The following is a 27,777-nucleotide window of genomic DNA, read 5'->3' on the forward strand; positions in this document are numbered from 1 at the left end:
CTCCCATATCACCTTATCAGAGAGTGCCTTTCAGATCTCCATCCTGTCTAAAATAAGTCTCCTCTCCTTTACTCTTTGACCCCTTTCTCTGTTTATGTTTCTTTTTAGCCATGATTCAGTATATGTTTGTTTTTGTGTGTATCATCTACCTTCACTGGAGTATGTCTTCTGTGGCAGCCCGAACTGCTATATTCCCAACCATGAGAGCAGTGCTTCAGTTGAGTTCAGTTCAGTCGCTCAGTCGTATCCGACTCTTTGTGACCCCATGGACTGCAGTGCTCCAGGCTTCCCCTCCATCACCAACTCCCAGAGCCTACCCAAACTCATGTCCATTGAGGCGGTGATGCCATCCAACCATCTCATCCTCTGTCATCCCCTTCTCCTCCCGCCTTCAATCTTTCCCAGCATCAGGGTCTTTTCCAATGAGTCAGTGCTTAGCACCCTACAAATATTTGTCAGTTGGCTGTTGAAATGGCTCTCTTACTTGTCTGTCAGTGATAGAAAGAAAATGTGTTGGTTTTTTTTTTTCCTACTTCTAGTGACAGTTTTAGTTTTATAACTGCTGTTCTTTTCCTCTTGAAATGTTTGCAGTGTTTCAAAATATACTTTAGCAAAGAAGTTATTTTTTGTGGGTTGTATAAATTAATGGATTATTTTTAGTTTTGCTGCTTCTTATTCCTAATCCCAGTATGTTTTTTCTTAAAGTTTGGGTATAATTCCTTAAAAGGCAACTAAAATTCTCAAATGTTAACATTGCGTTGTTTCTTTTATTATAAATGGAAGTACAAAGTCTTTTGCTAAATCATCCATATGTGAATTTTAAAGCCCATCAGTACAATTGTTTATTTTAATGGCCCATTCTTTAGGAGGTCTACCTGTTTCTTACTAGCTTATGAAGAGAGCAGTTCTCACTTCTTTTATTAACTTGAAAGTAGAAACTAATTGCAGGCTTGTAAGATTTGAGTAAACTAATGGAAATTGATGGAAATTTTGACTAACTATCATCTCCGGATGTTTTTTGTTCTGTATGTTTGGTGTCTCTGAGTATCGTATATGTGTGTTGTAAATAATGGGTGGAAATACATGAGTTCAAACCTGACTTTAAGGATTCTTGAAAGTGACCCAGATATGTCTCCCTGTTTTAAAGAATGAGGAGATTCACTTGCCTGTTGTGTGGGTATGGAAATGCGTAGGTGTTACTCGTAAATGCCCTACGCTACCATGTCCATATCACAAACGTCAGATGATATATTTGGGGGCTGTTCGTTAGGGAAGATATTCTGATGTTTATATTATATATATGTTTCATTGGGTATCTAGAAAAGTTGTTTTAAACATTATCTTCAGGGGTTCTCATAAGGAATTCGTTGTTTCTGTATATAACTAAACAAAGCATCTGTTTTAACTGTGGTGACCACTACTTATGACTCTGTGTTCTCAGAATATTTCAGAAGTTTACATTAACTATGTCAGGTTCTTATTCTAAATTAATATTTAGGAAGAAATATTGTAATAACTATTGTCTTCGTGCTTCTAAATATATTTTTCATAACTCACTTTCAAGGAAAATGTTTTAGGTGCCTTTTGTTGCTTTTTGTTGCTGACTTAGTGAATTGAGCCTAACTAGTATGTGACTAAGTTTTGTATACTAATAATTTCTGGATGTCCCTGGGAAGAGATACACTTGCCCTGAGGTAGAACGGTTTGTAGTCTCAAGAATCTGGTCTGTGTCTTCATTGTCTCACTGCATTCATTGGAAGTGAATTCAGAGGATGAATAGGCATTTCTAAGTGAAGAAGTAAATAAAGCAATGTTTTCTGAAGCGGGTTCTTAAAATAGTGCCTAAGGAGAATCAGATAGTAAAGGTATTCAGTTGTCAAATAATTTAGGAGAACACTGTATTTCTACACCGAGACTCTTTAGAGCCTTCCCTATGCTAATGAGCATTGTGATTCTCCAAAAAATTAAATAATATATGAATTGCCTAAGGCTACCTGATTGTGGAAGTGACCTTGTTTCCCTCCCAGTAGCTCTTAATATTTTGAGGAGCTAATGTTCCAGAAACAGTTAGTGATTTCTGAGACAGTGGTATGCATGACAAAACAATACATTTAAAAACTCAGAAAGGTGAAATAGCATGATACATTCAGACAATATCTAAGTGTTCCCTCTGACCAAAGAATGGTGAGAGTGCAGGAGCAAAGAGGCAGCAGGAAGTAAACTGCGTCAGACAATGAGGTCTCGATTTTTAACATCTATTCTGCCAGGCCGTTGAAGACTTGCAAGAAGGGAAGCAGCATGAATATACTGGCATTTTTCAAGGATAGGTGTGAAAGGTTGAGAATATAGGACAGTGTTTAATTCTAAGTCAGTGGCAGTAGTAAAAGTGAGAAATAAAAAGACTGTGAAATGAGGATATGGCTTTGGGTGATGAATAAAATGGTGGTATCATTAACAAATAGGATTCCAGAAAAAAAACAGGTTTCATAATGGAAGCTAAATGAGTTTGGTTTGTGGCTATGTTTGGTTTGAGGTCCCTGAATGGCATAAACAGAGATAGGTAGGATGTAATTAGAAAACTTGATCTAGATCTGATACACAGTTTCAGAGGACAGTGTTAGCTGAATTATAGATTTGAATGTCTTTGCTAGAGATGTGGTATTTCAAACTACTGGAGGAAGGAGAGAAAAGAAACATCTTTGTAATAAGAGAAGTCTACCCATTCTGAGTTACTTCAAATTTACTTCCAAGTTCTTCTGTTCTGAATTTCTGAAAATTCTTTTCAATGATTATGTGAATCCAGGAAGCGTTCCTTTAACAAGTAAATGTCAAGCATGCTGTGATTATTTGGTTGGTTGGTTGGTTTTGTGTATGCACATTTGTACATACCCACACACTGTAGTTTTTCATTCACTATTGACCATGACTTTTGCACTTGAAAGTCTAAGCAATGTAGAGCTAGGAGTATTCCATTCAGTTCAGTTCAGTCACTCAGTCATATCCGACTTTTTGCGACCCCATGGACTGCAACATGCCAGGCTTCCCTGTGCATCACGAACTCCCGGAGCTTGCTCTAGCTCATGTCCATCGAGTTAGTGATGCCATCCAACTATCTCATCCTCTGTCGTCACCTTCTTCTCCTGCCTTCAGTCTTTACCAGTATCAGGGTCTTTTCCAGTGAGTCAGTTCTTCGCATCAGGTGGCCAAAGTATTGGAGTTTCAGCTTCAACATCAGTCCTTCCAATGAATATTCAGGACTGATTTTTTTTAGGATTGACTAGTTGAATCTCCTTGCTGTCCAAGGGACTCTCAAGAGTCTTCTCCAACACCACAGTTCAAAAACATCAATTCTTCAGCGCTCAGCTTTCTTTATGGTCCAACTCTCACATCCATACGTGACTACTAGAAAAACCATAGCTTTGATTAGATGGACCTTTGTCGGCAAAGCTCTGCTTTTTAATATGTTGTCTAGGATGGTCATAGCTTTTCTTCCAAGGAGCAAGCATCTTTTAATTTCATGGCTGAAGTCACCATCTGCAGTGATTTTGGAGCCCAAGAAAATAAAGTCTGTTACTGTTTCCATTGTTTACACATCTATTTGCCATGAAGTAATGGGACTGGATGCCATGATCTTAGTTTTCTGAATGTTAAGTTTTAAGCAAACGTTTTCACTCTCCTCTTTCATCTTCACCAAGAGGCTCTTTAGTTCCTCTTCGCTTTCTGCCATGAGGTTGGTGTGGTCTGCCAGTATGAGGTTATTGATATTTCTCCCAGCAATTTTGATTCCAGCTTGTGCTTCATCCAGGCCAGCATTTCACATGATGTATTCTGCATAAAAGTTAAATAAACAGGCTGACAAGATACAGCTTTGATATACTCTTTTTCCTATTTGGAACCAGTCTGTTGTTCCATGTCCAGTTCTAACTGTTGCTTCCTGACCTGCATACAGATTTCTCAAGAGGCAGGTCAGGTGGTCTGGTATTCCCATCTCTTTAAGAATTTTCCTCAGTTTGTTGTGATCCACACAGTCAAAGGATTTGGCATGGTCAATAAAGCAGAAATAAATTTTTTCTGGAACTCTCTTGCTTTTTCGATGATCCAGCAGATGTTGGCAATTTGGTCTCTGGTTCCTCTGCCTTTTCTAAATCCAGCTTGTACATCTGGAAGTTCTCAGTTCATGTACTGTTGAAGCTTCGCTTGGAGAATTTTATGGATTACTTTGCTAACATGTGAGATGAGTGCAATTGTGCAGTAGTTTGAACATTCTTTGGCATTGCCTTTCTTTGGGATTTGAATGAAAACCTACAAATAGTATTTATCAAACTTTGGTTATGACCAAAAGAAACACTTTCCCTGAATATACAGTAACCACCCAATCAAATTTTGAATAAGTTATTTTACAATGTTAAAGACATTTATGTACATATGATTCAACTCCAGCACTCTTATTGCATGACACCTCGCTTAAAAGTTGACTTTAGCATGCCTTTCACGCTGACTTTGAGCTTGGAATGAAGTATATTACCAAAATACAAAAGACTGATATTCAATAATGATGAATAGAAATGTTGTATTGAAATACAGGTGAAATATGTATTTATACCACACAAAGGAAGCAGCAGTGTATACTAAAATAGAAAAAAAAAGTTCTATTTGTTTTTTCTAAAAAAGACAGTAACTTTAACAAAACAGTGTTTAACAAATAGATAGCCCTGTATATATTTGTGTCCTGTTCAAAAAAATGTATAAAGATTTGTCATTCCTGGGGTAGTGGATAGGAGCCTAGACCCTGCAGTGAGACTGGCAGAATTCAACCCTGGCTCTCCCGTGGTGTGACTATGTGACCGAGGCAAGTTACTTTTTTTTTTTTTTCCAGATTTATTCATCTCACAATGAAGTAACAGTACCAACCTCCTGATAAAGGATTGAAACAATAAATAAAACATTTTTAGCACATAATCATCATTCAGTTGTGCTAATACCAAAAAATAAGAATATCTATTCAGTGACTTTATTTATATATTAGTGATGAAGAAATATATATTTGTATAATTATAATTATCTCCCTCAAACATTCTTTCCCTGATGACCACATCAGTAGTTCTTTCTCTATGAAGTGTTTTTTCCTCTTGTTTCACATGGCTAGATTCTTGTCGTTCAGATCTCAGTTTTGTTTGTTGCTCAATAGGACTTTTCTTAGCCACCTAATCTAAAATTCCACCAAGTCAATTTCAACCATGTCATTCTATTTTCATTTCCTTCATATCATTTATCACTTGATTTAACTGTTTGTTGTCAAACTCTCTTCCTTGAAATATCAGAATCTCTCTTGCTTTCCATTGAGTTCTAGCTCCTTGATCAGGGCTAGACATATAATGAGTGCTTAAATTTTTTTGCTAAATTAATAACTACTCTGCAGAGGTTATAATGAAAGAACCAGAGAGAGGGAGGAAGATAACGAAATTCCAGTTTAGGAAAAAATGTCAGTACCTGCCTTCGCTGAGAGTCGGATACGACTGAGCACTTCTCACTTTCACTTCACTTTTCACTTTCATGCATTGGAGAAGGAAATGGCAACCTGCTCCAGTGTTCTTGCCTGGAGAATCCTAGGGCTGGGGGAGCCTGGTGGGCTGCCATCTATGGGGTCACACAGCATCAGACACGGCTGAAGTGACTTAGCAGCAGCAGCCGCCTTCGCCTGCTCTACCAGGCCCTGAACTAGTGTATCCATATATCAGTAAACTCCAACCTCCCAAATGATACAGTTTCAGTGCAGCCTTATTCTTTAAGATCTTTCATCTCTTGTGACTTAGTATAAGTTCTGCCACCCACAAGTGCCCGTGGATAAACCTACTTTTCCCTCAACGCTGCTGTCTGGAGACCCCTGTTGGTCTGCTAGCAACCACTCTCACTAGACCTGTGTGAATATCGATACCATATTTGGTATCTCTTGAATATGTATTTGGATCATTGTCCCCATCTCTACGCATGCCTATACCTGGGTTCCTTACCATTATTTTTTTCTTTCCACCATCCCTTGCTGCTTAAATCCCAACATTCTTTACATTTAGGCTCATAAGGTTTAGGACTATCAGAAAGAGAAAAGAAATAGTAGGACTGGAATTCAAGACTGCCTTTGAGGTTTATAGAGGAGTCCCTCTCTAACTTATAATGAATACCATTGCCTTGGGCTATTAATTCTTATGTATAATAACAATCCTCTATTTTGGTTATTGTCATAGTATCCAGCACCATTTCTTATATAGGTTGTTGTTATTCAGTCACTCAGTCATGTCTGACTCTTTGCAACCCCATGGACTGCAGCATGCCAGACTTTCCTGTCCTTCACCATCTCCTGGAACTTGCTCAAACTCATGTCCATTGAGTCAGTGATGCCATCCAACCATCTCGTCCTCTGTTGTGTCCCCTTCTCCTCCTGCCTTCAGTCTTTCCCAGCATCAGGGTCTTTGCCAATGAATCAGCTCTTTGCATAAGGTGGCCAAAGTATTGGAGCTTCAGCCTCAGCATCAGTCTCTCCAATGAATATTCAGGATTGATTTCCTTTAGGATTGACTGGTTTGATCTCCTTGCAGTCCAAGGGACTCTCAAGAGTCTTCTCCAACTCCACAGTTCATGTATAGGTAGATGCCTTAATAAATACTGTTCAATTATGATAATCCTCACAAGCCCAGTGTTAGGATGTCATTCATATGATATATAGCCGCATAAATGTACCAACAAGCTTAGTGAATTGAAAACAACACTTACCTATTTTATTCACAAATCCTCAACTCAGAAGGTCATCTCAGTTGGTGCTAGCGGTGAAGAATGTGCCTGCAAACGGAGGAGACGCAGGTTTGATCCCTGGGTCAGGAAGATCCCCTGGAGTAGGAAATGGCACCCCACTCCAGTATTCTTGCTTGGAAAATTCTATGAGCAGAGGAGTCTGGTGGGCTTTATGCGGCCACCAAGAGTCAGACACAATTGAGCAGGTGAATACATACACACAACTCAGGTAGGACATGGTAGAACTTGTTTGTTCATACATCATCAGCTGGGGAGAGCTGGCTTCCTAAAGCATGGTTCTGTGTTCCGAGAGCAAGTGTCTCAAAAGATAGGACGTGGAAGCGACCGGAGACGTGAACAGTGTTTCTTCTCGGTTACACCGATCAAATCTACACGAGGCTCAATTCAAGGGAGCAGACATAGATGCCACCTCTTGAGGGAAATACTGTATATTAATATAGTATTAATATTATAAAAGAATTTGGGACCATACCACCTTAGATACACACCATTTTCATTTTTTTAATCAAAATGAAATATTTGAAAGAGAAAACCTATGGGTCGTATCATAGTAGAAGTTAGAATACTATGCACTTGAGAAGCTATTTTTAAGAAACAGGAAAGTTTAACTTCAGGAAAGTTAACACTCACTATTCATGTTACTAGTGTATCATTTAACCTAAATACAGTGAAACAGATCAAATGAAAAGTCAAATTGAGGATTACTTGAAAGATCTCAAAAGTTAATGGAAGTATTAAAAGCCCTTACTTTTGTTAATTTAATCCCCTGGAAAAGAAATAAATACCTATATTCTAGAGTTAACTTTTGTTGTTTTAAAGCATTTCAATTTGGTCTTGTGGGCAACTTGGAAGATATTGTGAATTTTTTTTTTAACTAAATTCCAGGGCAAAGAAATGTTTATTTTGTGTGGTGTAAATAACATTTGAATGAAATGAAAATATATGTGTTCAATTAACTGTGGTATTCTGAAGTCAAAAGTTTTATTCATCTTAGAGAAGAAAATAGCAGCAATAAGAAGTTTTTTTAAAAATGTCCACTATTCAATGTATCTAAGCTCTTTTATAAACAAAACCGAAGTTTTGATTTGGCAAACAATGTGGCTACACTTTCTTCGATTTTCATCCCTCAATTCTGTATCTTGGTTGAATACTTTTAGTAGTTATTTTTTAAAAGGATGCTCTGGAATTAGATATAGAAGGGTGAAGGCGCATGCTGTATTTGTCAGCATCTATAGTAGTATAACATGAAAGATCATCCCAATCTATTTTCTTTTTTTTCTCCTGGATAATCCAGTTTTGCAACAAATTGATTGCTCAGCCTCCCCATGTCACTTTTCTATAAAATTTAAAATTTTGCTACAGTACAAGGTGAGGAAATGGTCTTTTTCTGGAAAGGGTGACAACCAAAGGTCAACTTATTAAACAGAGTGACTTATGAGACCTTAGTGATATATTCTGCAATATTGAAGTTCAGAACTTAAATTGATCCTTTTTACTGGTAAGCCTGCTTTTGGGAAATTTTATTTAGAGGAAAACTGTATTAAAATACATTTTATAACTGATTCTGAAGAATTAACCTTTTTTCCCTAAGATATGATTGTTAGAGGCTTCCCTCATTTCTCTGCTAGAAAATAACCTTGTTTCCTTGAACACATAAGAAAGGGAACCAGGCCTGAGATTCTGAAATCACAAAGTCATCTGCGTAAGAAACGGAACCCTATTGGAAAGAAGACTTGAACCTAAAGTTAGAATCATGGAAAAAGCAAGAGAGTTCCAGAAAAACATCTATTTCTGCTTTATTGACTATGCCAAAGCCTTTGACTGTGTGGATCACAATAAACTGTGGAAAATTCTGAAAGAGATGGGAATACCAGACCACCTGACCTGCCTCTTGAGAAACCTGTATGCAGGTCAGGAAGCAACAGTTAGAAGTGGACATGGAACAACAGACTGGTTCCAAATAGGAAAAGAAGTACGTCAAGGCTGTATATTGTCACCCTGCTTATTTAACTTCTATGCAGAGTACCTCATGAGAAACGCTGGGCTAGAAGAAGCACAAGCTGGAATCAAGATTGCTGGGAGAAATATTAATAACCTCAGATATGCAGATGACACCGCCCTTATGGCAGAAAGTGAAGACGAACTAAAAAAAGCCCCTTAATGAAAGTGAAAGAGGAGAGTGAAAAAGTTGGCTTAAAGCTCAACATTCAGAAAACGAAGATCATGGCATCTGGTCCCATCACTTCATGGGAAATAGATGGGGGAACAGTGGAAACAGTGTCAGACTTTATTTTTGGGGGCTCCAAAATCACTACAGATGGTGATTGCAGCCATGAAATTAAAAGACGCTTACTCCTTGGAAGGAAAGTTGTGACCAACCTAGACAGCATATTCAAAAGCAGAGACATTACTTTGCCAACAAAGGTCCATCTAGTCAAGGCTATGGTTTTTCCAGTGGTCATGTATGGATGTGAGAGTTGGACTGTGAAGAAAGCTGAGCACCAAAGAACTGATGCTTTTGAACTGTGGTGTTGGAGAAGACTCTTGAGATTCCCTTGGACTACAAGGAGATCCAACCAGTCCATTCTAAAGGAGATCAGTCCTGGGTGTTCTTTGGGAGGAATGATGCTAAAGCTGAAACTCCAGTACTTTGTCCGCCTCATGTGAAGAGTTGACTCATTGGAAAAGACTCTGATGCTGGGAGGGATTTGGGGCAGCAGGAAAAGGGGACGACAGAGGATGAGATGGCTAGATGGCATCACCGACTCGATGGACATGAGTTTTAGTGAACTCTGAGTGTTGGTGATGGACAGGGAGGCCTGGCGTGCTGCAATTTATGGGGTCACAAGGAGTCAGACACGACTGAGCAACTGAACTGAACTGAACTGAAAGTTAGAAATCCTTGGTTAAAAACCCAGCTTCTCTGCCTATCAGCTGTGTGTCTTTAAGCAAGTGCTAAGTCTGAGCAGTCTCTTCAGTGCTGTGTCCTCATTTGTGAAAAAAGCAACAGGTTATCCACCTGACAACCTAACAGTCTTGAAGTTAGATGCTCTATCAAATGTGCAGGTGCTTAATAAACTGCAAAGCATCATATAAACAGAAATTGTTATCAATCATCTTAGAAACTTTAATGAAAGAACTATGAATTTTTTAAGTTAGGGCTGTTAAAATGTCGTAAAATTATTGTACAATGTGGTTAATAATATTCATCTCCTAAGGCCAAGTGTAGTGGTTTTTATACTATTTTAAATAAGGTGTAAGTTCATTAAGGACAGAAATCAAGTGATAGGCATCTTTGTGTCCCTAACGTTGTCTAGAAAAAGTCTATGTAGGTCAGTTTAGTTGGTTGATTTGTTGGTTAAATGATTGATTGAGATAGTTTATGAGGTCAATATTCCTCAATTTAGAGAAGAATAAATTGGCTTCTTTTAGTATTTTGAATTTCTAACTAATAATTATTGCTCTAATAATATCTGTAACAAAACTATCAGAGTGAAAATGCCTTCGCCCTGATACACTATTGTTGATTTCATAGACTGCACTGTGAGATGTGTGGATGGGCTGGAGGTAGGAGACAGAGGGCAAAGGTAATAGATGATTAGTATCTATTGTTAGAAGAATACTGCCACTCTGAGGTTAGTATGGCCAAGAGGATTAATGAAACCTGCAACTGGCTTTAAAAATTGCAAATTCAGACAATTCTAATTTTCAGTATTTCCAACAAGTCATTTCCAAAATTTAAACAGGTTTGCCCTAACCTAAAGTATAAGCTTCACATTGCTGCTTAGTTTCATGCATCTTCTCAGGCGTTTCTTTAGGAATTGTATTCATGCTTTTCTAGTTTTTGGTATAGCTTTAAATGGCAGCTTTCTTATTTCCTCTTAAAAGTTTTCAGAAACTTTTCCATCCCCACCTGAAATACTGTTTCATAGTTGACTCCTTTTTCTATTTCAGTACAGTCTACTTTCAAATATGATTGAATTTGTTTTCATACCTAGTACCTTCAAAAGTTAACTGCCTTAAAATGCTGCTTAAGTCATAATTATAGAGAAAATTCATTCATTAAACTTTTATTGAGCACATGTTATGTGCCTGTCAGTCTCCTAATAGTCTTTCCATTTAACTGGGCCCAAATTTATGTAATTCCAGAAAAAATCATCTGTATCTATTTCATGTAAAGAGAAGCAATTTCAGCTAACAGTCCTTTTGGGGATAGTTGGTATAATGAATAATGCCTTAGTAATCATTTTAAAATAAGAAAACTTTTTTCAGTAGTTAATAATAACAGCCTTTACAATATAAAAAAAGCAGCCTTTATAGTATAAAAGCCTTTTGGATAGTGACAAGGAGTTTAAAAAAGTAACTTTTTTGTTTTTGTCTTAAAAAAAAAAACTTATTACAATAGGAATTCATGTCAGTGTAGCCAGGAGTGAAGAATAGGTTTCAAGCAAAGAGAACAAAATTTATAAAACAGCTGACTCACCAGCAGTGATATATTCAAGGAACTATAGCCATTGTTCAGAGAGGCTGGAACATACAGGGTATAGTACGAAAGTAGCAGAAGGAGGGTCGGCAAATTAACAGGGCCCAGATCATTAAAGGCCTTGCTTTCTTTCCAAGAAGTTAGGACTTTTTTCATAAGGCAGAGGGGAGCCTTTAAAAGTATTTTAAGTAAGGACAGGTATTTTCATGGGTAGTTTTGAAAGGGACTTTTTAGTAATATACTCCAGAATATCACCCACAGTGATGAGCTGTGGAAGAGAGAGAGAACCTGGTGTGCACAGCATTTCAGGGACCTCCATGGGGAGAGAAGCCTGGGAAGGAGAGTGAGAAGAATCCAATAAGGATCCAAAGGCATTCTTGGTCTAGAACAGCAGAGCTCGAAATGATTCAGTGAGTTCAATTTATTTAATTTTATTTTCTTAATTACATCATTTAATGACATTAGTATCAGTTGAGGTTGAATGCTCCACATAAATTTATGAATAATTCTATCTGATTTGTGGATATACTCTATCCAGAATTTAAAATGTTGCAGGATAACAGTATAAAAGAACATCTTAATATGGAATAATGCAAAAATAACAAAGCTGTCTATTCAAAGAGAACTTGTCTCTAAGGAGCTTTAAGCATACATGTGAAGTATAAAGTAAGACTGTTTCCTCTGCAGCACAAAGAGACAAGATAAGAAGCAGTGCCCTTTCCCATCTGGCCCTACCAAATTCTCAGGTCTATCCCATGCTCTACCACTTTCTCATGGATCCTCATTTTCAAGCACAAGTGAGCTAATTGCAGTTTCTCCCCTAAATATACTGTATCACACTTTAAAAAAAATAATACTTTCATTTTATTATTTTTTTGATTGTGCTAGGTCTTTGTTGCTTTGCACAGTCTTTCTCTAGTTGCGCAAGTCAGAGCTACTCTTCGTTGCTGCGTGTGAACTTCTCATTGCAGTGGCTTCTCTTGTTGCAGAGCACAGGCTCTAGGGCACATGGGTTCAGTACTTGTGGCCCACGGGCGTAGTTGCTCAGTGGCGTGTGGGATCTTCCTGGACCAGGGATCGAATCTGTGTCACCTGCATTGGCAGTCAGATTTCTTTATCACTGAACCACCAGGGAAGTCCCTGCCGTGTCATTTTTAGCATGCGTTCCCCACCCGTTCTACCTGGCAGGTTTCTGTTCTTCCTCAGAGACTCAGCTGAGATACCCCACATCTCAGTAAAATCCCCAGTGACGTTTCAAACAGGTAGTTCTGTATCTGCAGTGCACATACTTTGCACATAATGAATACTCATAGCTGCATACCATCTTCTTAGGCACCCTCTTAACTCCTGAAGCACAGGGACTGTGTCTTACTTTGCATTGTGTCCTCAGCCTGCAGACAACTACTGGGCATATACTTGGAGCCTAGTGACTATTCCAAGCATGAAAACCACAGCTACCCTGAAGGTGGAATTTGGGCATCACTGGCCATTACCCTTTGAAGCATGATGTCTGTCTTAATGTTGTTAGGCTTCTTGAAAACATGAACACGTGTGGTTATTATGTCCCTTCTTACCCACCAAAGGCCCTATTGGTGCACCCTGTGTATTCAGCTGTCTTGTACCTTCTCTGCAACCTCTCTATTACAGGCATCTCTGCTGGGGAAATTTACTGTTGCCCTCTTGATTTGATAACTTTCCAAATAAAAATATATTTTAAAAAATTGCTGCACCATTAGTTTTAGCCATCTCCTTTATCTCCATATTTAATGATTAAAAAAAAATTCACAGAATGAGGGTGGTGTGCTACATCTCAAAGAAATACGTAGAAAACAAAACAGCAAATGAATCTTTTTAAGGCTAAAATGTATCCAAGCACACATCCATTTTCCTTTTTACCAGTAATTTATAACATTCAAGGTACTTTGTTGCTTCCGACCGAGAAGGAATAAATTAAGAGCTGCCTATGTTAGTGTATGGCAGAAACCAGCACAATATTGTAAAGCAAATATCTTGCAATAAAAAATTTATTTTAAAAAAGCTGCCTGATCTTGAGCACTATTTATTGATACTAGACTGAGCAGGTGTCCTGACTGCACACGTGCACATTTCTATCCATGGCTTTTTTTTTTTTCCGGTCCTGCTTTATTTGATGCTTTGAACTGACCAAAAATACCAGTATCCTAATATGGTGCTTCCTTAGTTTAAAAATCTAAAAAAATAAAAAAATAAAAGAAGTCTCAAAGGAAAAAAAAAAAAAATTGGCTCCTTTACCCTGTACTTTCTTTTTGTGTAATGCGAACAATGAAGTTGTCTAAATAATCAGGTTCCTCCTAACTTGAATTAGACAACAGACTCTACTGTAGAAGAATTTACATTGCAGGATAAATAGGATCATTTATATTAAAACACTTGCTTCTTGAGTTTTGTTTTTTCATGATGACACCTAAAGAACCATCATTTTTAGTCAAGTTAAAAAAAATACTTTTATACATGTAAATGGCGTCAGGCACAAGAATATTGGATTTAAATAAAAAGTACAATTTGGTTTTTAAATGAATACCATGTCTCAAAATATGTCTTTCTTTTTTTTCTGATTTAGTTTCTTTATTAGAGTTATTACAGCCCTTAAAACACCAAATTTACTAATGTATTGTCATCTGACAAAGCATAATCAAAATACCACTTTCTTACCTGGTTTAACATATTTAAGATCCTATTCATGTTTCCAGGAGCTTCATAATATTTATAAAACTGGAATGGTGAGGAGGAATGCTTTATTAGAGGCAGTTTTTCCATGAAGCACCTAGGCCTCATGCTACTGTATTTTTAGTTCAACCTGTGAATGTTATGGGCAATTTAATAGTCTCTGTATTTAAACAGAACCCTGAAAGGTACCTTTTTGCCTTCATTTAAGCACAGATTGTTCATATGCAAAGAGGCAGGTTTAGCAAGTAAAACAGATCTTCATCATTTGCTTTTGAAGCAGACCTGAGAAAGTTAGGCCATTCTAAATATCTGATAGAAGTACAGTACAGAACTTACTGTTAGATATTCCATTAAGTAAGTTTTATTTTCTTATCTCCTTATTCTTAACAAAAGATAATTCCTTTTTACTTTCTTTTTTGAAAATCCTTTGGCTAAGAATTGTTAAGAAATCCGCAAACACACCAAAGACTCAAATGCCATTGCTAGTTTCTTTGCGGCTTGATGGCTCCATTTAATAGCAGCATTTGTGACTCTCACTCTCCCAAGGGCCTCAAAAGTACTTTTCCTTTTTGCCTTCTGATTCCTGCCCCTTCTTCCCCTTCCTTATTCTTATTCTTCTTCCTCCAAATAAAAACTACACTGCCATAATAAAAATAGACAATTAGGGGGATTTATGCATTTGCATAAATTTATGCATATGCATTTATGCATTAGGACTGAATGCATAGAGGGATGGAAAGATAGAAGTGTGATGAACCAACTCTGCTGCTGCTGCTGCTGAGTCACTTCAGTCGTGTCTGACTCTGTGCAACCCCATAGACGGCAGCCCACCAGGCTCCCCCATCCCTGGGATTCTCCAGGCAAGAACACTGGAGTGGGTTGCCATTTCCTTCTCCAATGCATGAAAGTGAAACGTGAAAGTGAAGTCGCTCAGTCGTGTCCGACCCTCAGCGACCCCATGGACTGCAGCCCACCAGGCTCCTCTGTCCATGGGATTCTCCAGGCAAGAGTACTGGAGTGGGGTGCCATTGCCAACTCTAGTAGGCTGTTAATGGTAGAATCTAGGTAGAGGGTGCAGAGTCATTCACTGAATGTTGATTCTTTCAACTTTGCCTTGTGTTTAAAAATTGTCATAATAAAACCTCATAGGAATGGCTGTCCACAAAATCACAGGGGCTTTTACTAACTGTTTAAATAGTTTGCTATTAGATAAAAATGAAAATAAGTACATGAAACGGTCTTCACAAATGAAGTCACCAAACTATTGATTTCAATGCTTTTCATGTTTGAAATTCACATTAGGCCATGCTAAATAATTAAGAATGCACACAGTGAGTCAGGTGTATGATAATGACCATGTTGTTACAGTAGGAAATTGGTTAAATAAATTGGGTATAGGTAGTTAATAAAATTTTCACAGCCATTAAAACTTACAGTGTAGAAACAAATTCATAGATACAGAAAGATTTATAATGTTTTCTATGCTGTCTAGAAAATTATGAACTTACGGGTATAGTTGGAAGTACATATATTAAAAATAGAAAAGTACATAGAAAAATGACTTTATCTCATACAGATCTTTTTAAATTCACATTTTCTGTTTTTTCCTAAAAGTTTCTCAATGTTTTAATTTTAGTAATGGAAAAAAGAAGGAAAATACAAAAGAAAAAAGTATACTATTTTTCTGTGAAAATGGAGTGGGGAAACTTGTTATCTGTAAATAATTTTTGATCACACCCAAAAGATTATCTGCATTTTTCCTTTTATATTTATCACTGAACTTCCCTGTAGCTCAAACAGTAAAGAGTCTGTCTGTGATGCAGGAGACCAGGATTCGATCCCTGGGTTAGGAAGATCCTCCAGAGAAGGGAATGGCAATCCACTCCAGTATTCTTGCCTGGAGAATCCCATGAACAGAGAAGCCTAGCAGGCTACAGTTTGTGGGGTCGCAAAGAGTCGGACAAGACTGAGCAGCTAACACACACACATCACTGAAAGCTACCCTTATATTTTTTAAATCTTGCTCTGATGAACAGTGCATTTGAAATATGTTAAAACAAATGCTTTTATTCATTCTTCTGAAGATATTTTAGTGGACTTGACTGGTGGCTTTTGAAAGGAAAGTTAAGATGTTTTCATATTTGCTAGGCCCAAGGCGTTTCGTGCTTGGAAATGCCCTATCTTCTATCTCTAATTACATTAAATTTCTGTGTCTGACTCATGAGGAAAGGAAGCTTCAAAGCAGAAATAAGAAAATCTAATTTATTTCTAAATGCAATAACAATTGATATATTTTAGACAATGTGATACCTGTGTTCCAAGTGTCTTAACCAGAAGAATTAAGAGTTCACAGATGTGCCAGTTAGAGAATAAAAATGTTTTTATTATTATAGGTCTCTTTTCTCCAAGGAGATTTAAATATGTGCTGAAATTAGATAATCTTTATACTATGTCTCTAAGAGGGATAGAGGGAAGAGACTATTACTGTTAATTTTTATTCTTCCAGGAACAGACACCACCCTTATGGCAGAAAGTGAAGAGGAACTAAAAAGCCTCTTGATGAAAGTGAAAGAGGAGAGTGAAAAAGTTGGCTTAAAGCTCAATTTTCAGAAAACTAAGATCATGGCATCTGGTCCCATCACTTCATGGGAAATAGATGGGGGAACAGTGGAAACAGTGTCAGACTTTATTTTTGGGGGCTCCAAAATCACTACAGATGGTGACTGCAGCCATGAAATTAAAAGACGCTTACTCCTTGAAAGGAAAGTTATGACCAACCTAGATAGCATATTCAAAAGCAGAGACATTACTTTGCCAACAAAGGTCCATCTAGTCAAGGCTATGGTTTTTCCAGTGGTCATGTATGGATGTGAGAGTTGGACTGTGAAGAAAGCTGAGCACCAAAGAACTGATGCTTTTGAAGTGTGGTGTTGGAGAAGACTCTTGAGAGTGCCTTGGACTGCAAGGAGATCCAACCAGTCCATTCTGAAGGAGATCAGCCCTGGGATTTCTTTGGAAGGAATGATGCTAAAGCTGAAACTCCAGTACTTTGGCCACCTCATGCAAAGAGTTGACTCACTGGAAAAGACTCTGATGCTGGGAGGGATTGGGGGCAGGAGGAGAAGGGGACGACAGAGGATGAGATGGCTGGATGGTATCACTGACTCGATGGACGTGAGTCTGAGTGAACTCCGGGAGTTGGTGATGGACAGGGAGGCCTGGTGTGTTGCGATTCATGGGGTCTCAAAGAGTCGGACACAGCTGAGCGACTGAACTGAACTGAACATTTATTAAACACTTTATTTATGACTCTGAAGTTAGTTTTACACTTATTGTTTCTTCTCTTTCAAAGACATTTTTTCATAGATTTTTCTGTCAATGACAATTAAAAGAATAGTTGTGTTAGTCACTCAGTCATGTCTGACCCATTGGGACCCCACGGACTGCAGCCCAACCAGACTTCTCTGTTCATGGAATTCTCCAGGCCAGAATACTGGAGTGGGTTGCCATTTCCTCCTCCAAAAGAATAGTTAGGTAAGAATAAAAGTACAATTAAGCAAAAAGAGATTTCACCTCTGGGTTCCAGTTCTCTAATCCTCTCGTAGTGGGTCACATGGAATGGTACTCACTTACATCTCTGCCGCTCTTCCTATATGCTGCTGGTCTAGTGCACTGGTGCCTTCCCAGTCCCTGCAATACCTAATGTGTCACTGTCTTCATCCCTTTCCCAGGTAAAATGTCCAGTGATCGAGCTTTGAGGAAGCAGCAACAGTTGAACAACCTTGTTTATATGGTGACAAATCAGGCCAAACCTGGAGACAGAATTGTGGATTTCTGCAGTGGTGGGGTATTGTATCTCTTCTTTATTCTCTTTAGCCTTTCCAAGATGAAGTGACTTTACTACCTTACACTCAAGGACATGTTTTTATATGACAAGATTGTTGTCTCAGAATAAACAAGCCTGAGAGACCAAAGTTAACTTGTTCCTTTTCTTGCCTTTTTCAGGGCCATGTTGGGATTGTCCTAGCTCACATGCTGCCATCATGCCAGGTAAAGTCTGAATGATAGATGATAAGAAACTGCACAGTTCAATTAGCTGAGTCTGGCTTATCCCTCTTTGAGTTGATAATCATTCACTGAGGTCAGATATGAGGCACAGGCATTTTATTTTTCGTTGAACTACACTTCTAAGATTCAGAATCTTAGGGGAAAAGAGTAGGGCCACGTACAGTTTTTATTTTTTATGAAAGAAATAATTATTTCCCTGTTAAATAATTAATGATGAAACCAGTTTAATTGTCAACATAATTTTGTACTTGAAATACTAGCTTCTGGAACTTGTTGAGCATATTCTTTGGTGCCTTGGTTTTTAGTCATTGTATCAGAATTGTAAAAATATTTTTTAAAGAAAAAGATAAACCCCAGATCTACCACTCTGATCCACCAAATGCATTTCCCCCCATGTGCTCATTAAACCATTGTTCAGAAGGATGCTTGTGGCTGCAAATTCTAAGACTGCAAATACAATTTCCACCACCTGCTTTCACTCAATCTTATGTCATAAATGTTTTTTCCTATTGCAAGTAGTTTTAAATATCATCCCTGAAATGTGACTTCATAATATGTTTTTGAGTAAATGTACTGTAATTTATACAATCACCATCACCATTTGTTAGAAGTTTGTGCCATTTTTAGTCTTTTGTCATAGTAAATCATTTCCTCCCAGCTTTTAGCATAAAAGCTAGAACTTGATGTCATTTTTTCAAATTACAATTCTTTGCTTGTGAGCTCTCTGGAAATTACAAAATAATTAAAGTGATTATTCTCAGAAGGAAAAATGTGGAAGAACTCATAGACTGGCCAGAATGATAGAGAGTGGAAGGCATTATTCTTTATCTTTCTTAGTAAATAAATGAGGACTATGAGGAGAAAGAGGCAGGCATCTGTTTCATCACCAAGGAAAACAACAATTTCATGGTTGGAGTAAGAGGAAGAGAGCTCACAGAGCAGAATCCTGGAAATGCAGAGTCAGGGTCTGGTGTCTTTTTTTCCCTTCCTAAAAGGTCTGGAAACTTAGAGATGTTGAAATTGGAGAAGGAAAATCTTGGCTAGAATAAAGGCTGGAAAACCTTTGATACCAAATATCCTCTGACAAGCTTTTTATACAAAAAGATCCAGAATTTTTCCATAAAGACAAACCTAAGGACAAAATAAGGACCAAACTAAGAATGAGAATGATGAAAGAGACCTAAGTCTGCCCACTTTTCTTCATCCAAATCAATGATGTCTCCTCTCTTCCTTGGTCTGGCTTGCTATTAGAAATTTGTGACTTGTGGCCGTGCCTTTTGCCTTGGCCCCACCAATCCATACTATGCATTGCAAGCAACTGGTTGTCCTTTTATCCCGTGTGATCTGGCTCCTGTTACCTCTCCAGTCTGATTTCTACTCTCCACACCCTGTCTCCCCACTCCAAGCTCCAGCATCGCTCACTGTACCCCAACTATACCAGTCTTCTCAGTTCTTCAAACCCACTGTATTTTTCTCACCTTGGGCCTTTATACATGTTTCTCTCTCCACCAGAAACACTCCTTCATTCCTCCAGCTAATTTCTATTCATTTTTCAGGCCTCAATTAATATGTTACTCTTTAATATTAAATGACTAAAACCTCTCTTGGTCATCAAGTTTACATGCTTTGATGACACATTATATGTCTTTCCTTAAGCACTCACCACTCGCTGTATTATAATTACCTGTCTCACTTGTAGCACCATATCTGTAAGCTCCAAGGGTTCAAGGACCTTGTTTGCTTTTGTACTGTACTATCTGGCATATGTCCTGGCACAGGATAGTGAAAATGCAGTGAAAGTGAAAATCACTCAGTCGTGTCTGACTCTGCGACCCCATGGACAGTATAGCCTGCCAGACTCCTCTGCCCACAAAATTCTCCAGGCCAGAATACTGGAGCGGGTAGCTGTTCCCTTCTCCAAGGGATCTTTCCAACCCAGAGATCCAACCCAGGTCTCCCACATTGCAGGCAGTTTCTTTACTGTCTGAGCCACCAGGGAAGCATAACAATAAGGATCAATATAATATGATCAACATTATTAGAGCTAGTAAATACAGTAATAATACTTGGCTTTAATGTCTAAATTATGTTACTGAATATACTATTGTTTCCTGTGTGAAATCTAGGTTATACTAATAGAAAACAAGGAATTATCATTAATTCGTGCTAAGAAGAGAAGTGATGAACTAGGTTTAAGCAACATTTGGTTCATTCAAGCAAATATGGAGTATTTTACAGGGATGTTTAATATTGGGGTAAGTAATCACGCGATTTCAGTTTCTTTAACTAAATAAGAGAAATGAAATGTCCTAGAGTAAATAAAGGAGATACATTTATTTTCTTTGCTAAACAAAAAATTTTATAACTTTTGTTTTCTACTATCTATAAAGTATACCTTATTAATGAATATTACTTCATTCACAGCATTTTATGATTACATGGTAATGATAATATTTGTTCCTCTACCAGACAAGAACTTTATTTTCTTCACTGCAAAATCCCCAGTGCCTGAAAAAATGTTTGACACAAGACAAGTACTTTAAAAATAGTCACTAATTGAATCAATTCTAATGAAGATGACTTCCCTTCATTTATTCTACATTTTTAGAAGGTAGTGAAAGAAAAACAGAGAATATAATAAAGTTTGTTTATATGTGTAACTAATTCACTTTGCTGAACACCTGAAACGAACACATTTAAATCAACTATACTCCAATTGAAAAAAAAATAAGCTGCAAATACTTGAGTTGCTTTCAGATAATTCTTTCTTTAGCAAGGATTTGATATTTTCATGTATTCTGAGCTTCTAGTATAAAATGTATTGGTGATGTTTTTGAAATCTTCAAATCAAATTGTTGTTGTTTGATACCATTAGAAGACCAAAGATAATGTGATTGTGCCAGTTCATTTAAATCCAGGGTTGTACACTCTGGTGGAAATTTGAGTTTCAATAAGATGTTAGCATTGCTGATGTTCTTGTATCTGTTTTGAATATTTTTTCTTATTTTTATAGTACTAAACGCTCGATGTAGAAAGCTACATAATAATATAAGGAAGAATCACCAGTATTTCTGCTAGTGAGAGATAATACTATCAAAACCCTTTGGTCTTTGTGTATTTATACACACAAACAAATGCATATTTACATATACCTTGAGATCCTGCTTTACCTGAAATTGTCATAAATACTTTCCCTACTCATTAATCATGTTCCTTTTCTATTGTTATTATGCTTGTTATTTATTATATGTGTCTAATGATGTATCAATTAAGACTTTGGATTCCTTTGCCTAATCACTTTACAGGAAGGTTGTGCTAACTTGCATTCCCAACTGTATATGGTCACATAGCATATACAATGGGCTTGTCTAGTTGAAATTCTTGTCCAATCTTAGAAGTCCAGACCTTTCATAGTACTTTTCATTTTTGTTCAGTCAGTGAAATTCATTTCTTAAATATCAATTTCTGTAAAATTGTGAGACTTATTGTTATACAGCCTGAAAAGAATGCAATGTGTTTCCTTTGTGGACATAATATAGATTGGTTATCTCAAGCAAAGCCTATGGAAAGAGAAGTAAACTTTTAAGAAACTTGTTAGGAAGGATATTCAGGAAAATATAGACATCTGATACAGCAAGTTCAAATTAAATATATAATTATGTACCACTTAAATTTTACATAAATATTGAGGTGGAAGATAAAGCTTCCCCCTAAAACAGGCCATTAAACCAATGCCCATGTTACCAGTACACCAGGAATAGTGTATAAGGTAGCATTTACTCACCTCTCAAATCACAAAACTCCCAGCCGATCAACCATGTATCTCTTTACCCTTCCATATGGCTTGTAGGTGATAAATCATTCTGGCACGTTCTTATACCTTTCAAGGTCGTGTAATTCACTAACACCAACTAGCAAAGTATATATGTCTTTTGGGAAGTGACATTTTTCTCTATATCTCATAATAATATACCCATAATGGGCTTTTTTTCTTTCATAATTACCTTTGTCAAGATATATGGAAAATGAATTAAAATTACTTGGAGGATTAAACCAAAATTAGATTTAAGAATATAATTTGCCTAGGAGGATAATTGAAGTATTGTCAGTAGATAAATCAAACCAAATGCATCAGTGGCTCTTTTATATGAAATAGACTCTAGTGAAAACACTGTAGCTAGAGAGGAAATCAGAATAACCAGGTATGGGGAATGTAGTAAAGCTCAATTAATTCAGTTTTGTGGTATTTCAAATAAGAGTTTGCTGCTGCTGCTGCTGCTAAGTTGCTTCAGTCGTGTCCAACTCTGTGCGACCCCATAGACGGCAGCCCACCAGGCTCCTCTGTCCCTGGGATTCTCCAGGCAAGAACACTGGAGTGGGTTGCCATTTCCTTCTTAATGCATGCATGCATGCTAAGTCGCTTCAGTCGTGTCCGACTCTGTGCAACCCTATGGACAGCAGCCCACCAGGCTCCTCTGTCCACAGGATTCTCTAGGCAAGAATACTGGAGTGCGTTGCCATTTCCTTCTCCAAAATAAGGGTTTAGTTAGTGTTTATCTTTGCTTAGTAAATGCCTTTTCTTTTGCTATTTTTCTCTGGACGTAAAAATCAATGCTGTAAACAAGATTTTAAAGGGAGATTTTTAAAGTCCTCAAACCAACCATCTTTAGAAACTTCAAACAAATCAATTATATGTAAGAATTGAAATACTTATTATTTGTCTTATCTCCATTAATACAATGACCTGTATCAGGCAAAAATGAATAGATTTACTAACTTTGTAAAACTAGTGTGACTTGAAACAATGGAAGAAAACAAATCTAAATACTTTTAGGTCTTTCAACAAGGTCTTCCATCACCCCAAGGGCTGTGCTTCCCCCTTGTAACCAGAATCAGTGAGGTAACACCACATTCCAAAGAGCATTTGTAGTTTCTGACTTTCCCTTGTGTTTATTTGAGAAATGTATTTCCTTAGAAATACAAATATCTAATAAGCTTATTAGAAACATTCAAAGTCTCTAGTAACCAATGCATTTCAACTTGAACAACAATGATATTCTGTTCTTGTTCTTAATATTTGCAAGGATTTTAAAAATATTACTCATTGACTGTAAGACTTCTGTGAGGGGCCCACATCATACAGGAGCTTTGAAATTTTTCATTTACATAATATTTGTAATGATTTGTTAATGACATGAAATGTTAGTTATAATGGTAAACAGAGAAAATTTTATTAACATAATTGTTCTGTACATGCAGGCTCAGTTACTCAGTCGTGCCCAACTCTTTGCAGCCCCATGGACTGTAGCCCACTAGGCTTCTCTGTCCATGAATTTTCCAGGCAAGAATACTGGAGTGGGTTGCCATTTCCTACTCCAGGGAAACATATTGGTTAAGAGAATGCATTTTAAAATTGAACTTTACTTGTGCTAAAGTCTCAGTTTGGCCACTTACTCGTTGTAATTCCAGGATTCCTTCAGAAGCTAGAATCATCTCCTTAATCAAAGAGGTTAAAAGAGCCTCCTCTACAGAATCAGAACGATCCCCAGAGAAAATACTATAGCTATAATTTGAAAAAAAAAAACAACAAAAAAACAGCTGACCACCTGATTACACAGTCACTAAGAAAGCTCACCTTCAAGCCTTTCACTCAAACTTCCATCAACTTTTTAGAGATTCACTCTTGTATGAACAGACAACTGAGGAATATCAAGTGTGGAAAACTTCCAAAATAGAGATCAAAGCAAAAACCATGACAAAGCGTCTCCTTTTAATTCAAGGAGAGCTCAGAGAGGATACTGCATGAATGAAACAAAGGTAAAATGCAAAAGAAATGAACCATCAGAGAACAAGAAAGAATAAAACATGCTAGCTCAAATAAAAAGCAAGTGGAAAATCTAAAATATGAAGTATAGGACATCATCTGAAAAAACAGGACCAAAAAAAAGAAGGACTGAAAGAAGCATTTTTTTCCAATAGAGATTTAGTCCATGAATCTAATATGTCAATAATAGGAGAACCAGAAATAGAAAACAGATAAAATAATGGAGAGAAAAATATCAAAGAATTAATATAAGAAAATGTGTAAGTAATGAAAAATATGTTTCTCTTATCTGAAAGAGCCCACTTAAAAAAAATGACCTAAAAGCAAGGCACATTGTTGGGGGGCGGGGTTGGGGGGGGAAGAGTGTTGTGATAAAAAGAAGTTCCTGACAGTTTCCAAAGAGAAAAAACAAATAGGTCACAAACAGAAAATTTGAAATCAAAATGCCATCACACTTCTTAATAGCCACATGGAAAGCTAGAAGACAGTGAAGCAATGCCTTCTAAAAAATTCAAAATTCTAAAAGACAGTTTCCAACTTAAAATGTTATGCCCGACCAATCAGCAATCATGTATGCAAGTAATAAAGAAAATGTCAAGGTCTCAAGAAAATGTACATCAGGAAACTATGTAGAAGATGTGTTTCATCAAAATAAGAATAAATAATAAAAAGGAATCAGTTCAGTCACTCAGTTGTGTCTGACTCTTTGCGACCCCATGGACTACAGCATGCCAGGCCTCCCTGTCCATCACCAACTCCCAGAGTTTACTCAAACTCACGTCCATTGAGTCTGTGATGCCATCCAACCATCTCATCCTCTGTCGTCCCCTTCTCCTCCCGCCTTCAATCTTTCCCAGCATCAGGGTCTTTTCCAATGAGTCAGTTCTCTGCATCTTGTGGCCAAAGTATTGGAGGTTCAGCTACAGCATCAGTCCTTCCAATGAATATTCAGAACTGATTTCCTTTAGGATGGACTGGTTGGATCTCTTTGCTGTCCAAAAGACTCTCAAGAGTCTTCTCCAACACTACAGTTCAAAAGCATCAAGTCTTCGGCACTCAGCTTTTTTATAGTCCAATTCTCACATCCATACATGACTACAGGAAAAACCATAGCTTAGACCAGATGGACCTTTGTCAGCAAAGTAATGTCTCTGCTTTTTAATATGCTGTCTAGGTTGGTTATAACTTTTCGTCCAAGGAGTAAGTGTCTTTTAATTTCACGGTGCAGTCACCATCTGCAGTGATTTTGGAGCCTCCCCAAAAAACGTCTGTCACTGTTTCCACTGTTTCCCCATCTAGTTGCCAAGAAGTCATGAGACCAGATGCCATGATCTTAGTTTTCTGAATGTTGAGTTTTAAGCCAAATTAAACTCATGATTAAACTTAAACTCTTTTCTTTCACTTTCACCAAGAGCCTCTTTAGTTCTTCTTCGCTTTCTGCCATAAGGGTGCTGTCATCTGCATATCTGAGGTTATTGATATTTCTCCCGGCAATCTTGATTCCAAATTGTGCTTCATCCAGTCTGGCATTTCTCATAATGTACTCTGCATATAAGTTACATAAGCAGGGTGACAATATACAGCCTTAACGTACTCCTTTTCCTATTTGGAACCAGTCCATTATTCCATGTATGGTTCTGACTGTTGTTTCTTGACTTGCATACAGATTTCTCAGGAGGCAGGTCAGGTGGTCTGGTATTCCCATCTTTTTAAGAGTTTTCCACAGTTTGTTGTGATCAGCACAGTCAAAGGCTTTGGCATAGTCAATAAAGCAGAAGTATATGTTTTTCTGAAACTCTCTTGCTTTTTCAGTGATCCAGAGGATGTTGGCAATTTGATCTCTGATTCCTCTGCCTTTTCTAAATCCAGCTTGAACATCTGGAAGTTCATGGTTCATGTACTGTTGAAGCCTGGCTTGGAGAATTTTGAGCATTACTTTACTAGTGTGTGAGATGAGTGCAATTGTACGGTAGTTTGAGCATTCTTTGGCATTGCCTTTCTTTGGGATTAGAATGAAAACTGACCTTTTCCAGTCCTGTGGCCACTACTTAGTTTTCCAAATTTGCTGGCATATTGAGTGCAGCACTTTCACAGCATCATCTTTTAGGATTTGAAATAGCTCAACTGGAATTCCATTACCTCCACTAGCTTTGTTCATAGTGATGCTTCCTAAGACCCACTTGACTTCACATGCCAGGATGTCTGGCTCTAGGTGAGTGATCACACCACCATGATTATCTGGGTCATGAAGATCTTTTTTGTACAGTTCTTCTGTGTATTCTTGCCACCTCTTCTTAATACCTTCTGCTTCTGTTAGGTCCATACCATTTCTGTCCTTTTTGTGCCCATCTTTGCATGAAATGTTCCCTTGGTATCTCTAATTTTCTTGAAGAGATCTCTAGTCTTTCCCATTCTATTGTTTTCCTCTATTTTTTGCATTGATCACTGAGGAAGGCTTTCTTATCTCTCCTTGCTGTTCTTTGGAAGTCTGCATTCAAATGGGTATATCTTTCCTTTTCTCCTTTGCCTTTCACCTCTCTTCTTTTTACAGCTATTTGTAAGGCCTCCTGAGACGACCATTTTGCCTTTTTGCATTTCTTTTTCTTGGAGATGGCCTTGATCACTGCCTCCTGTACATTGTCATGAACCTCAGTCCATAGTTCTTCAGGCACTCTATCAAATCTAATCCCTTGAATCTATTTGTCACTTCCACTGTATAATTGTAAGGGATTTGATTTAGGTCATATCTGAATGGTCTAGAACTAACATCCAAAAAAGATGTCCTTTTCATTATAGGGGACTGGAATGCAAAAGTAGGAAGTCAAGAAACACCTGGCGTAACAGGCAAATTTGGCATTGGAGTACAGAATGAAGCAGGGCAAAGGCTAATAGAGTTTTGCCAAGAGAACACACTGGTCATAGCAAACCCCTTTTCCAACAACACAAGAGAAGAGTCTACACATGGACATCACCAGATGGTCAATACTAAAATCAGATTGATTATATTCTTTGCAGCCAAAGATGGAGAAGCTTTATACAGTCAGCAAAAACAAGACCAGGAGCTGACTGTGGCTCAGAGCATGAACTCCTTATTGCCAAATTCAGACTTAAATTGAAGAAATAGGGAAAACCACTAGACCACTCAATGGACATGAGTTTCAGTAAACTCCAGGAGTTGGTGATGGACAGGGAGGCCCCGTGTACTGCAGTCCATGGGGTCGCAAAGAGTCAGACACGACTGAGTGACTGAACTGAACTGAAGTGAATGGTCTAGTGGTTTTCCCTACTCTTCAATTTAAATATGAATTTGGCCGTAAGGAATTCATGATCTGAGCCACAGTCAGCTCCCTGTCTTGTTTTTGCTGACTGTATAGGGTTTCTCCATCTTTGGCTGGATGAAAGATGTAATAAAAGGGAGTGCTGCTGCTGCTGCTAAGTTGCTTCAGGCGTGTCGGACTCTGTGCGACCCCATAGACAGCAGCCCACCAGCCTCCTCCATCCCTGGGATTCTCCAGGCAAGAACATTGGGGTGGGTTGCCATTTCCTTCTCCAATGCATGAAAGTGAAAAGGAATAAGTGGTATCTAATACGAGAGTGGGTAAAAGGAGTTCTTAGTCTGGTGGCAGAGGAAAGTCACAGGACCAGACAGAGCTAGGTGTTAGGCCTAGAAAGCTGTGAATCCAGGTTTTAGTAAAAGGTCAGAAGGCCCAGGAAAGATGTCTTCAGGAAAGAAAAATGGAACTGGCCAATTATTTGACAGTTTTCACACAGTGGAAAATTGTACCATAGAACATTTTACAGAACTTCTGTGCAGGGAAAGTCTTGGATGTTAAGAAGAAAAAATTTTACAGCATAGTTAACTCAGCAGTGAATTATACATACAGTTAAT

The 27,777-nt window shown here is 37.8% G+C and overlaps 1 protein-coding gene across 1 annotated transcript in view; it reads left to right on the forward strand.

Moving 5' to 3' along the window:
- GSTCD (glutathione S-transferase C-terminal domain containing) overlaps positions 1-27,777 on the forward strand; it is a 146,324-nt gene that overhangs the window by 97,935 nt on the left and 20,612 nt on the right. Inside the window, exons 6-8 of the mRNA XM_055587869.1 lie at positions 17,728-17,843; positions 18,002-18,046; positions 20,191-20,319. Coding sequence (XP_055443844.1) covers positions 17,728-17,843; positions 18,002-18,046; positions 20,191-20,319 — 290 coding nt within the window. The remainder of the gene's footprint in view (positions 1-17,727; positions 17,844-18,001; positions 18,047-20,190; positions 20,320-27,777) is intronic.

The sequence above is a fragment of the Bubalus kerabau genome, chromosome 7, assembly GCF_029407905.1.
Source record: "Bubalus kerabau isolate K-KA32 ecotype Philippines breed swamp buffalo chromosome 7, PCC_UOA_SB_1v2, whole genome shotgun sequence".
In the NCBI taxonomy this organism is placed as follows: domain Eukaryota; kingdom Metazoa; phylum Chordata; class Mammalia; order Artiodactyla; family Bovidae; genus Bubalus; species Bubalus kerabau.